General features: G+C 35.1%; 1 protein-coding gene across 1 annotated transcript; it reads right to left on the bottom strand.

Annotated features, from left to right (window-relative positions):
* Positions 1 to 620: 620 nt before the first annotated feature.
* Positions 621 to 10,218, bottom strand: LOC107778645 (uncharacterized protein At2g24330). The gene is made up of 6 exons (XM_016598928.2): positions 9,929 to 10,218; positions 8,600 to 8,875; positions 5,847 to 5,991; positions 1,931 to 2,040; positions 1,235 to 1,652; positions 621 to 1,098 (listed from the first exon to the last, which is right to left on the bottom strand). Exons 2-6 carry the CDS (start codon positions 8,870 to 8,872, stop codon positions 833 to 835), a joined length of 1,212 nt encoding a protein of 403 aa, XP_016454414.1. The 5' UTR covers positions 8,873 to 8,875; positions 9,929 to 10,218; the 3' UTR covers positions 621 to 832.
* Between the last annotated feature and the right edge of the window lie 3,882 nt (positions 10,219 to 14,100).

The raw sequence follows: 14,100 nt of genomic DNA, 5'->3' as shown, positions 1-14,100 counted from the left end.
AACAGTCTTTACTGGACTTTCTTTTTAGTTTCTATTGTCAATTTCTGCAGAGTTATTTGATTCTATTCCTAGTTAATAGGATGAATGGTTATCATTTGAAAACGAACAGTGAATAAACCATTTAAAGTTGTTAAATAAGAGATGTGAAATCTCCATTGGAATCTCTCCTACTAAGTTATAATGGGAATGGGAAAGAAGAAATTGCCATTAAAAGTACGGAATTTAAAAAGAAGAAAAAAACGAAGGAGGAGAAAAGGAGCTGAAATTATTTAAAAAGTGGGTACAAGTTAAAAGTTTTAAAAAAGTAGGTATAGGTTAAATGGAAGCGACCAAATAGAAGCCCTGTGCAATTTCCTCTGCATGGACTAACTAACCAAATATAACGAATACCATAATGGACCTTAAAATAGGACCAATGGAGCAAGCATTTCCCTAGTTTTTTTTTGGTCTTCTTTTTAGACAATAAGTTAACTTCAACCACTTTAAGTACATAAAAGAGATAAGATCTGTCCAAGTACATGGAGAATTAATTAGCCAATTGAATCAAGAAAAAAAAAATTCCACAACCGGAACAAAATTCAACCCCTCTTCTAACAGCCTAAAAATGTGTAACAATATGCTTTTGGGTCCAAATGCGCAATAATATTAATTACAAAACAATGGATATCAAGGAGGTGGGAGGAAAGGCAGCTGGGGAAGCAGCTATCACTGAGTTTTGTTTTTCTGCTAGATGTTTACAAGAGATATATATAGTTACACATCCAAAGAAAGAAGAAAATCGTCTACATTTTCGAACACTTTGCCTGCACAAATCCTTTCAAGCTGTTACGTATTAACTGCTAGAAGTACTGGAGACTATTTTGTCACCTTCTGTTGTTGCCGAGGCAGCTACTACAGGGCTGCTACTTGCAGAGATTCTCTCCTCCGTGGATCCACCGTCCTGTTTGACCAAATCAGCATCAGCCACAACTATTGTGGATGCTATATTAGGTGTACTGGAACCAAAGGCATGATCATCAAGTTGCTTAGGCCTATTAAGGGCATTGCAATGAGGGCAATAGTAGGTTACATAGGAGAAGTCTTCCTTCCTAGCAAGTCCTGCAAACAACGGAAGAAGTTTTATTATACACCTTTTTCCGTTTTCTTTCAGTGACTACGTATTAGTTATTCACTATTTGTTATGTGAAACCCACACTGCTATATATGGGCCAATGGTCATATCCTCGGATCTTACCATTGTGCATATGGCAATTTCCGCAGATAAGAGCATAAGATTGGGTTGGATCCTCTCCCACAAGCAATGCCGCAATTCGTGCAAGCCATCCCCCGTCTTGTGTGCTTGAACCTGTTGGACTGTAATGGTCGACAACCATTTGCTGATGTTGGTTCATACTAGAACCTTCAAGCTGTACATCATGAATCATTTCTCCTTCAGGTTGATATAATACAGCACTCTCTGCGCTACCAGATCTGGCTTGCTTCCTATTTCTCAGTCCAGCAGACTGCACGATTTCTACATCATTGCTCTTTCCAACAGGGGCATTAGGCTTAGACTCATCTCCCAAATACACTTTCAAGCCAGTATCTGTGCCGAGCTTGGATGCAAGCACCGTGGCTGCAGCTGCCTTAGATTCTGGGTCAGGGTCATATCTCTGCATAAAACATCTGAACAATGAAATCCCAAGCATCTCATACCGAGTTAGGACATAAAGGCACTTTGTAAAACAGGTGAAGACTAAAGAGTGATAAAAGGTTATAAACATGTCTTCCCTAATGTACCTGTATGGTTAACTTATCTGTTAATAGCTTAGCACAAGCCCTAAAACTCGCATATTGCTATCACCTGGATGAGCTGCCTAATGCAATTGCAAGGTTTAACTTATCCATGAAGAGCTTAGCATAAGCCCAAAAACTCGCATATTGTTATCACCTGAATGAGCTGCAGTATTGTGTAGTAATTTGACTTCTCTTTGAGTTCATCAATCTTGACTTGCCTTTCAGCTCGAAGCCTTTCCAAAGCTTTCTGATCCTTGCGTTCATCTGCAAGGCCACGCATGAAGGGTTCAAAATTGAAAATCAAAGAAATATAATCCATTCTAAGGCAAAACCATCAATAGGGTTAATCAGATTGTTGTCAAAAGCGAAAAGCGCAAAAAAGCGCTAAAGCCCTGCTGGAGCTTAAAGCGCAAAGCGCACTTAAAGCGTGGGCTTCACTGGAAAAAAACGCACTATAAAGAATTTTATATATATATAATATTTAGAGAACATAATGGGCACATAAATAATAAATATATATTGCTAATAATGAAGTAAAACTTCATCAAATCATCAACTTAAGTCTTAATAAGGAAATATAAACTCATTATAATATTTAGAGAACATAATGGGCACATAAATAATAAATATATATTGCTTATAATGAAGTAAAACTTCGTCAAATCATCAACTTAAGTCTTAATAAGGAAAGATAAACTCATTCTAGATTCCACTTCTAATCACTAAAATAATATTCCTCCATATAATCTTCCTCAATAGGGTGATTCTCATTGGTGTCACTAGAACTATAGCCTCCAATCTCCTCTTCCCCTGACTCGTCGGAATCAATCTCATCTTCTATGTCAACAGACTCAATACGTGGAGCTCGGGAGCTTGAGGCATTGGTTGCAATAACTCCTGACTGTCTCTTTTGTCGCCTTGTGTATGTCAACACGTCCTCACTACCCGACGCTCTTGCAACATCACCCCAAGTCAAGCTATCATCACCAAACACCAACTCATCTTCTGCTTCCGCATTAACACCCATCTTCCCACTCATTGCTATGATCAATGTTATCCAATGAGATTGGATCAATAACACTCCGCAAGTCATAACGGGCTTTTAAAGCACGATTATACTTGACATACACTAGGTCATTAAATCTTTGATGCTCCAATCTGTTTCTTTTTTTGGTATGGATCTGTTGCATGGAATATCTTAATATTAGTGATATAGTCTAATTGATTAACTAAGCAAAGAAAATAAATAAAAAGTATACATTACGAGTACTTACATGCTCAAATACGCTCCAATTACGCTCACACCCAGCAGCACTAGCCGTTAAACCCAAAATTCTAATGGCTAATTTTTGGAGATGAGGAGCTAAATTACCATATAAATTCCACCATTCAACTGTAAAAAGTGTTATGTTGACCATCGTTATTTCTAAGTTGATGTAACTATGTAAGTATTAAGTAAAATTTTAAACATAAACTAATAGAAGAAAAAAATGGAGAAAAAGTCACAAGAAAGAGAGAGGCATACAAAAAACTTAGTCAAATACTCATCTTTTAATGGAGAATTCTTTTGTCTGTATCTCTTATTACAAAGAAAGAATAAAAGAAGAAAAAAATGAGTAGAAGAGAGAGAGAGGCATACAAAAGGCATAAGAGATAAAGAAACCGAGAAGAGAAGAAGACCTGTTATAGAGGCTTGTTCTGCTGCAGTAGTTCGATTTTGTCTTTTTCTGTTGCATTCCTTCGACTCCTCTGGTTTTCTTATGATTCCATCATCTTCTCTTTTTTAAATTTTTGGGAAATCTGATTTGCTCCCTTAATTAGTTTTTCCATATTTCCCTGGCTATTTGCCATAAATATGGTCTAGGGAACTGTGACAGACTAACTTACTATGATTTTAAAAAAGGAAGTAAAGGTCCTCTGACACACGCGCCTCGCTTGAGGTCATGCGGAGCGGCAAAGTGTTTGTGCGCCTCGCTTTTGCGCTTAGGCGCGCTTTAAGCGTGCTTTTAATTTCACTGGTTAATCTTCAGCAACTTCAGAAACTTTGTTTACAATTTTTTATTATTTGAGGTGATCAAAAGGACTTGGTCGAAGACCTTTGACCTTCACATGCTCTGCAGTACCTAGTCATCCGATTGCCAAAACGAAGTTACTCCTAACAGGTTGATCTGCACGCCCTCAAGAGAAACACAGAAAAGAGAAAAGCTCAATGATGAGTAGTTGTTGTATCATGTATGTTGTTGGAGCTTTATTGTTTTTTTGAGAATGTATTGGAGCTTTATTGTTATAAGCAGGGATTTGTCCTGATTTTCAACATAGCCTTTTGCTTTCTAATTTTCCAGAGAAGAAAATGCAAACTAGACATTCCATCTTCTATCACCACTAACTTTCAATTAAAAGTCCATGTTCTCTTTTCTATCTTCTCATAGGCTCTGAACCACCACTGCCAACAAGTAGCATCAAGCATTTTCAGTCTTCCCACCATACTTAGCCATAGGAGTCCATTCTATCAGAAATATCTAATCAAACTCCTTTTCAGTAGGCTATTTGTTTAGGATAGGTAAAGTTTAAAATTTTGCAGAGGGTTCCAACCCCTTGTACTATAAAAAATGACATACAAAATAGACAGCAAAAAAGGCCATGAGCTATACAGAGTCACAAAGTCAGCTTACCACATATTCTACAAACTAGAATAAGATGAGAGCATGCTCTCTGTGCTCCAAAGTAGAAGGTGAACATGAAGATCCATTTATACTTATTAAGGATCCTCTCGACCAGGAAATTCCCTTTGAACCAAATACACCAGATCCAAAATTACTAATCAAAAGAAGGCACCGGATCAAAGTTGTTACAGCACACAAACCCCAACTTTTCCATGTCTATGATAGGAAACTTTTGTGTAATATTCTTTACTCAAGCTCAGTGAATCTAGAAATATTGTGAAGTTAGACATACTTTAACATATAACTTCATTAATGCTTTTGACCTTCAGAACTTCTCAAATGTAAAATCACGAGAATCAAGTTTATTTTATCTTTAAGATACAACTTGAGCTTAGAAGAAATTTTATGAAATGCTAGAATAAAAATCTCAATGCATTTACCAAAGTAAAAGTATTGTTTTTATATATTTATTATTTATCTGTTTACTTATTTATTAGCGTATATATTCTCCACTACAGATAGTTCATTCCCCAGCAATATTAATCAAACACCTTCAGCAGGTGAAACCAACGAAGGTTATAAGTTAAAAAAAGACATGGCTTGATAGACATATTTCATCAATCTTTCTGATACAAGAACCAGCTGAGAGAGAGAGAGAGAAAGCGAGAGAACGGAATTCAATAGGTGACAGCCTAGTAATGTCAATCTGTTAAATAAAACGAGCAACGTTACTCATTCAAAGGAGCAGTAAAAAACAAAAGTGTGTTTGACCCAACTATCTAAAAACTTAATAAAGCTACCTAATGAAGATAGAAGTTCAACGCACCTAATACTGAACACAAATGTTCCTAGGCAGTTGACATTACAACTTCATATCATTTCTGAACCTCACCAGTCCTCTTGTAACTCTACTTAGTGAATCCATTGGAGTCTGCACTCCACAGTCAATCTACCTAGGTTTGTCATTTATTACATCAACTCATACAGGCATAGATAACAAAGGATGCTCTTCCATGGATTAAAGCACCGAAAAATGCTAAAAGAAATAAGCTCGAAAAAAGGATAACAAGAGACTGAGAAATGAGTTGTGAACCGTATGTTCCAGAGTCTCTTAGTTATTTACTAATTATCCACTAAAATCCAACTGTAGTTCATTATCAGCATTAGCAACAAAAGAAAGACATGAAAAAAGGGCAAATTATATCTGTCCGTTATTTACTAATTTTGTCCACTAAAATCCAACTGTAGTTAATTATCAGCATTAGAAACGACAAATTGTATCTTCTAATGTGAGAAGTTAGTCAAACTGAAAAAAAAAGTAAAGGACAAAATGGAAGGAACTACGACAGAATTTGGAAAAATGAATTGTTTGAGAACTTTGGTAGCAGAGAACCATGAACTACTTACTCATACTCGTAAAGCTTTTGAGAGCTGAATATGTAATGAAGGATAAGCCAGGCAACAGAAACATTGGTAAAACTCGAAATGCCCTCATTTTCCAGCTTAGCGCAAGTGATCTTGTCGTCATGATAGCGTAAGCCACTGCAATAACCTGAATTGAAAAAACCTCAATACTACACACATAAGTAAATATGTAATATAACAAATGGTGAAAGGATAAGAAACTCGAGCAGACTGTATAACATCAACACATTGACCACAACATGTAAAATATGTGTCTTCATATGTCATATGTGCAATTTCAATATACTTTACATACTTAAGTGTTGTTATAGACTCAGGTACAGTTAACAGCACAAGCTGGGTACTTCACCTCACTTAGGTGCCGCTTAAATGCGTGCACTAAAGTGCTACTGTGTGCAACAAGGCACTACAATCTGCACCTTGTAGCTAATAAGCACTGTTTTGAAGAGGGCATCACCAAATATACAAAACAATATTAATTGTTAAAGCAATTTTATGACTTAATATGCTAGAAAATAGGAACAAAAACTTGAAATTTTATTTTAAAAAAATTAGTTGTTATGTCTGAATGACAAATTTGAATGTGCTCAATTTTATAACTAGTTTTCAACATGAGCATGATTATTTTAGTTTAATTAATGTCACCTAAGTGTAGTGTTGTCAAATCCATTGTCCATATAATTGTTATTTGTATTTATGATTATTTTCCCTTCAGTTGCGCCTTTCTTCACTAAAAGCCAAATCATAATTGTGGTTCCACTAAATGTCCCAGCTGACGATGGCAATTTTTGCCTTTAAATGTTGCATGACTTGGGTGCCTGATAAAATTTATATAAGAAGAAACGAAACAGACATCATCAAACACTTTACTGACTGAAAATGTGTAATTTTGTTGGAAATTTTCACTAGTTAATTTCTTCGTTCTCCTCATCTTAGTATAAAATAAAAAGGTAAAGAAGTGGATTTTCACTTTCTAACATATTTGTCATTGTCCATAATTCGAATGGACCTAATGATATAGTACATACATAACTGTAATTTTATGGTCAGTGCATGGTTAAATTCAAAAGACAATCATACTACTAAACTATATAAAGAAACATGCTAATCAATAAAGTTCAAAGAATGATGGAAATAAAAAAGAGGAAAAAAAAAAGAAGAATATGATCTTTTAAAGAGTTGAAGACAAAAAAGAATGTCTCTGACAACTTAACAGGGTCGATAACTTCTGAACAAACCTCCTTCATACAATTCTTGGAAGTATCTCAAAGTTCGCCATAATGCTGCAAATAATTTGATAATAGGAAGAAATGACATGCACATCTCTGAAGAACATCCCTTAAAAATTTACCCTAAAGGCTGAGTGACATTTTCCTAAGAAATGAATCTTTCCGCCTCCATAAAACCCCCTAAGTAGGCAGAGAAAAAGGAAAAGGTGTGTGGCCAAGGTGCTCCCTAGTAAGGTAGAGATATCGTGATAGCACCAGTTAGTCTTTCTGCTACATGCGGTGGAAGAAAGGAGAATCTTTTCTCTAATTTTCAGCTTTTCCTGAACAATCTTTCCATTTCATTTTTAGGTTTATTTTTAACTTTTGTCAGTTACACATCACATTTAAGTCATTCTTTTTAGCTTATAGAGTTCATATCATTTAAGATACTTTAGTATCTTCTAGTGAGTTCCCGCAAATTCTGGGCAATGGGCCTCTAATTTGAACATTCATGTCCCAAACTTCATCTTGATTCACGCAATATTAGAGGTCAAGTTATGACTCATGAGTAGTTACCCAAATATTTAGTCATCATTGTCAAAGTGTAGGAAAGTGAGCTGCTCAGGTCTACCCCCTTAAGTTCTAAAGCAGTGTTTGAGAAATATAAGATGATTTCTATGGTTTCTTAAACAGAAGGATGTCTTGCTTTGGATGCTCAACCACCCTCACCCTAGGGGTTCATCTGAGGAAATATTAGGTGGGAGATTATTCCTCTTCCGTCATTCTCTTCTACTTGCTTTGTGCACTTAACATATTTCATTCCATCACATTCTGCCGCCATTTAAGAGTCCCTTCACTTTACCCAGCACTTAACATCATAAACCAGCTTCCATCCTTAGAACAACAGAGTAATGTTCTAAGTAACTTTTCAGTTTTCACAAACCAGAACAGTCTCAAATTGGCAACCAAATGCCGTTATTCTTAACCCACAAAAGGACCATTTTTCTCCAATATTTCAGCCTCAAGAAAAGCCTCAAACCAGCCGTAAAATCTCATTCCTTCTACTAAATCTAGAAGAGCTATTACATCATCTCATAGTTTATATCTGTTATCTAGAATTCTTTTAGCACTTCCGCTGTCCCAAAACAACAGTAACATTTTTCTTCCAAGAGTTAAGAGGATTTGTATTTGACTAAATCTACTGATTCTATTCTTTTTAAATATTTATATAGAGAAGCTAGCAACTTCGCTTGTGATTTCTTAGTTGCTAAATATGCTGTTCTCTGAAAGACGAATCCATCCATATTCAATCACACCAAATTTAGGAAACAACTTTCCTCTGTAAAAGCAGACAAAAATGAATACATCAAATGTAGCGTGATTAATACTCCGGATAGATAGGTAAACAGAAAGAAGCAATTCAAAGGCTTTGGAAAACTAGAGATTTTTCAGGATAAAGAATTTCAGGCTCTTATTTATGTTATTCAGGACGCACTAGAACAGTAGAGTACAAAATGGTAGCATTACCTCGAAAAGTACAGAAAGTATAATGAGATGCCTGGTCATCCTTCTCCAACGATGAGATCGTCTAGTTATTCTGGCAATAACAGTAGCCTCCTCCTTGGAAATATGTTGCAATCTCTTCTCAAAGTCATCTTTATGTGAACCAAATAGACCATTCCATATTCTTGATAATAATCCCTTTTTCTTTTTCTCTTTTGTCTTTTCTTCATTATCTGTAGATGTGAAAGGTGCAGTGCCGGCAGTATCACCAAGATCTTTTTCAGATTCCGCAGCCATTTCCTGCGCGTTAAAATGAAGATCACCGCCATGAATCGTTTTTCACATAAATGTTTATTTTTATAGTACGAGGGAGGAGCTACACATTGAGCGGGAAACGGTAGGCCGTAGGAGCATTTAGGTTAATGAATAATGACTTATTAGTATTCATAAAATTAATATTAACGATACCAACAAAGTTACAGAAACAGATTATGCCTACTCCTTGATTGACAATAGATGCACCGCACCGTTTAGTCAGCTTTACCATTTAAAGATATTATCCCTCCGTTCCAATTTATGTGAACCTGTTTGACTGGGCACGGAATTAAGAAAAAAATGAAGACTTTTAGAATTTGTGGTCCTAAACAAGTGAAAACGGAGTCTAGAGTATTTGTGTGGTTATAAAAGCTTCTAATTAAGGGTATAATTGGAAGTTTATGTTATATTATTTCCGAATTTAGAAAGGGGTCATTCTTTTTGGAACAGAGTAAAAAGGAAATAGGTCACATAAACTGGAATGGAGGGAATATTAAAATATATTGAACCCCCTTTTTCCTTCCTTTCTTTCATACCTCCTCTCCTTCCCACTGCCACTATAGAGACATTTGAAACATTTGAGAAAGCTTCATTCATTTGCCAACGACATTCAGCTGAATTCTTCACTGTCACTTAAATATGACTACAATTATCATTCCAAATGATGCATATTCCCAACAACATAACGTAATTCCACATAAAACATCTTACCTGAACCACCATAAACCTTTAGAGTCTATATGATAAGATTATTTAACCGGAAAAAAAAAGAACAGTCTTACGATTTAAAACCAGGCATTAGGCAGATTAATTTACTCTAATCATAGAACTCCTTCTTTATTTATCCACTACAGAAACTTCGAGAGATCAACTAGCATTTCTGAATACCGAATTTGATCAGCAAAATAAGGAGCTCCGGAAAAAAACCAAAAGGAAAGAGATGGACGATCCAACAGAAAACAAACACGTTAAATAAATGTTAGGCTAACAGTGAAACGCAGTCATCAAATTAGGGAGATTCTGCGGGAAGGCTATTACCTGGTTCCAGAGTCGATCGGCAAAGGAGATCAATTACAGAGCTGTAGTGTGTTAATGCTGAATTCAAAAGGAGGAGGCGTCCGCATTGATATGCGGTGTGGTTGCCAACTGTCCAGTAATAATAAATCGGAAGAGGAAAGAATTAAAGAAGGGGGCGCCGGAAATGATGACGATGACGGCTGATTTGGCGCAGTCCCTTTCTCTCTCAACATATTACAAACGGAGAAATGGATAGAATCAGAGAACAGATACTAGCCTGACGCCTCATAAATATTTTTAACCAATTTCGGGTTCCTTCTTAGCTATGAGGTCATCAATTCAACTTGTATGAGCCTGTTTGGATGAGCCCGAAAGAGTAACTTTTAATTATTTGTGCTATTTTTTTTAAGTGCTGAAATTGATTTTTAAATAATTATTGATGCATTTTTATGTGTTGAAATTTATTTTAAAAATAAGTATTTACACATCAATTTATTTGGTAAACAAGTACTCGTAAATACTTTTAAATATCCTTAAATCACTATAAAAGAGCCGACTACTACAAGATTTTTAATTCCAAATATAAAAAATTATAATTCTCTATTAATTTAAATTGATTACCTAAAATAATTCTTATAAATATAAGTTATTTTTAATTTTTAAATGTAAAAAATGACAAGTGAAGCTTCTTCTAGTGCCTAATACGGATTTGTGGTTGAAACCAAGTCATATCTCATAAGTGGAAACTTATTAATTTATAGATTTCTTCTCAATTCTTGGCTTTAACGAATCAGTTAATTAGCTATACAGATTAACTTGTCAATTATAACTTCATTTATGGTCTTGTCTCCTGGAACGTAAAGCTAGAGATCATTGGTCCAACAAAGCTGAGAAAACATACCATAATAAAAGCTGCTAGACAGGTGAAAATAAGAATAATATTTAAAACTAAAATTTTAAATAAGTTTTCTAAGCATTTAAGCTCATCCCTCGTTGCAAATAGATTTTCTTCTCAATTCTTGTCTTTGGCATAAAGAGGAAGAACTACCGTCACTGAAAAGGCTGAGCAAAAGGAGAAAAAAAAAAGGAGGAGAAATACAAAGATGGAGGAAAGGAAGAGGATATGAGAGAGTGGAGAAGAACATCTATGGAGAAAAAATAAGAATAATAATCTAGGGCTTTTGGTTACCGAAGGTAAAGTTGAAATTAGAAAATTTATAAGGGATAAGAAAATAAGTTTGTTAGTCAAATTAGAATAGCTTTTAACTGAAAAGGTCACAAGTTGACAATCTCAACTCATGACGGTTGGTTTGTTTTAAATACTTTTTAATTTTTTTTAAGTATTTTTATTTTGTCAAACACACAAAAAAGCTAAAAAAAAATAAAAATAAAGTAGATTTAACCAACTTTTAAGACAATCCAAACATTATCTGCAATCGAAAAAGGCCGAATTAACCATGTATTATTGTAAATCGATCTAATATTACATAGCAATTAAGATAAAATTATCTTAACCTTCTACCAGAACTTCAACTTGAACATAATATAAACTATAATTGTAAAGCTGAAATTTTATTAATAACAAAAGTAAATATGATATGATTTGCTAATAGAAAATGTATAAATCACAAAGGTGTAACGGAGGTAAATTAAATAATTTCAAATAGTACATAAGCAAATTCAAATCGATTCCCATGTTTTTACTAAATCATTTGGCTGCTATAAATTGAAGCATATGTTTGAGATTGTTTGGTGTGTATCAATAAAGTACCACACGAAAGTAGAAAAGAAATGTAATTTACTTATAAAGAGTTAGATACTCTTAATGGTGTGAAGTTTTTGGGAAAAATTGTGCGAGCAAGCGTTTGGCCATAGATTCTCAAATTTATTTTAAAAAATTCGATTTTGGTGAAGTTTGGTTTGAAGATGAAAATATGTTTGAACATAATTTTTTAAAACATATTCACTTTTTTTTTTGAAAAAACATGAAATGTGACTTATACCCATAAGTTTTAAAAACTATCAAAAATATCCAACAATTCTGAAGAAAATTCATACAAAATAAGCAAAACAAATCTGAAGAAAATTTATACAAACATTAGTTGATTTTAGCAAATTACCTTCAAGTTTTGTTTTTGTGGTAGATTGCCACAAATTGGCACAACAACTTTGGCGAAAGTTTTCTTCTATTTACAGAGAAGGGCAAAGACGCGTGAGTTTAATGAGGAAAAAGTGGGTATGGATTAGTTGGGTCATAATAACAGAAAGTGGACTTTTTTATAAAATACATTTGGGGCAATTTTTGAAACTTTTTAAAAAACTAAACGGTAATATTTGGGCCAAAACAGCTCTTGAGCTAGTTTTGAGATTTGGGTTTTGGGATTTGAAAATTTGCCAAAATATGGATAAAATCTATAAACAAACAAGTATTTGCCAAAAAAAAATGGAAAAAATTTGGCAAAATCTATGGCCAAACAGGTGCTTAATGGTGTGACGCCTTTTGGGAAAAACTGTACGGGTTTGGTTCAAATTGGACAATATAACACTATTTTAAAAGTATCTTTGGACCATTTTAATCCAACAACTGATATCAGAGCTAATAATTTGGCGGAACGAGTATAGAGATGGCATAGTGATGACATAGGGCCAGGCTTTAATGCCTTTGCTCGTATATGGGCCTGTTTAAACCACCTATACTCATAGCTTCAAAGACGCATACACAACCTCTTCTCTGGGCTTCGATGACCATAATACTCGGTCATGTGGGTCGCACACAGTTAATCTCCAAATTTGTTCATGAATGGTGATGAGTCATATGGAACTTAGTTCAAATGGGAGATTGCTTGTCACGACCCAAAATCCATTAAAGATTGTGATGGCGCCGGACACATACTATCAGGCAAGCCAACAATAAATACTTAATTTGGTTCTCATTTCAATATTTTAGAAATCATATTTTCCTTCAATTAAATAGTAAAAGATGAGATTTACAGAATAAATAATAATACTTTTAACAATTTCAGTACAGGACAATCCATAATCACCCTAAAATCCGGTGTCACGAGTGCATAAACATCAACTAAGAATATAAAATAAAATACAACCTTTGTCCGGAATACAAATTGGACAGGAGAAATATAAATACTCTTAAGGAGACTATGTTGGCTGTGTGTCGTAATATTTAGTGCAGCTCACCTAGGTCCCCCTATGTATACACGTCTCTGCTCTCACAAGGCCACGAAATATATATGTACCTGCACAAAATGTGCAGCAAGTGTAGTATGAGTACGTAAATCCACGTGTACCTCGTAAGTATCTAGCCTAACCCCGGAGGAGTAGTGACGAGGGGTCGACATCGATACTCACTATAGGTCTAATAATATCAAGTACAATAAAAGGGTAAATAAACATGAGCCATAGTAAATAAATGAAACAAACAAGCATAAAATATGTGATACAAATTCCCCTCTTTACAATGAACTCAAGCTTTCCATTAAAAATTCCCTCCTTAACCGGAGCACACATATCGGTGTAGTAGATCTCATCAAATAAATTGTCATAATTCAAATTAGGAAAAACTCATGGATACACTGGCTTCTTGTCAAATATTATGCATGATTCCATGAGGATACGATATAGGAAATGCTGAGGCGTACGGCCCGATCCAACATAAATATTTAAACTGTGCACTGCCAAAGGTCGAACGGCACGAACCATAGATGGATTTATTAACCTGCCAAGGCGAACGGCCCGCTCCCATGAGAGTGTGGTACATAAATCCTACTGAGGCAAACGGCCTGATCCCATAAGATATGAAATACATAATCTTGGCGAACGGCCCGATCCCATTAGAATAAGAAGCTTTGACGGGTCCTTGACCCCACTCACGAATAAACATGTGAGTTGTAATTTTTTTAACAAAAACCTTTCAATAAAACATATATATCACAGAAACATGCCGTAAGAGGAGTAAAATTATTCGGTGACTAATCATGAACTCGTGAAATCTCTACAATAACAAGCCCATTCTCAAGTAGAAATGTAAAACAGAGGAATTTAATAAGCGAGAGACTGCTCAAATAGTACAGCTATAGCATGATGTGAACCTAAGCCTACCCCGACAATAACATGAATGTAGCTACGCATGGGCTCTCGTCACCTCACGCGTATGTAGCCCCCACAATAAGTAGCAC

This window comes from Nicotiana tabacum, chromosome 8 (genome assembly GCF_000715075.1).
Source record: "Nicotiana tabacum cultivar K326 chromosome 8, ASM71507v2, whole genome shotgun sequence".
NCBI classification, from domain to species: Eukaryota; Viridiplantae; Streptophyta; class Magnoliopsida; order Solanales; family Solanaceae; genus Nicotiana; species Nicotiana tabacum.
The sequence above is the reverse complement of the archived record's forward strand: the minus strand, read 5'-3'. Positions and strand labels throughout refer to the sequence as shown.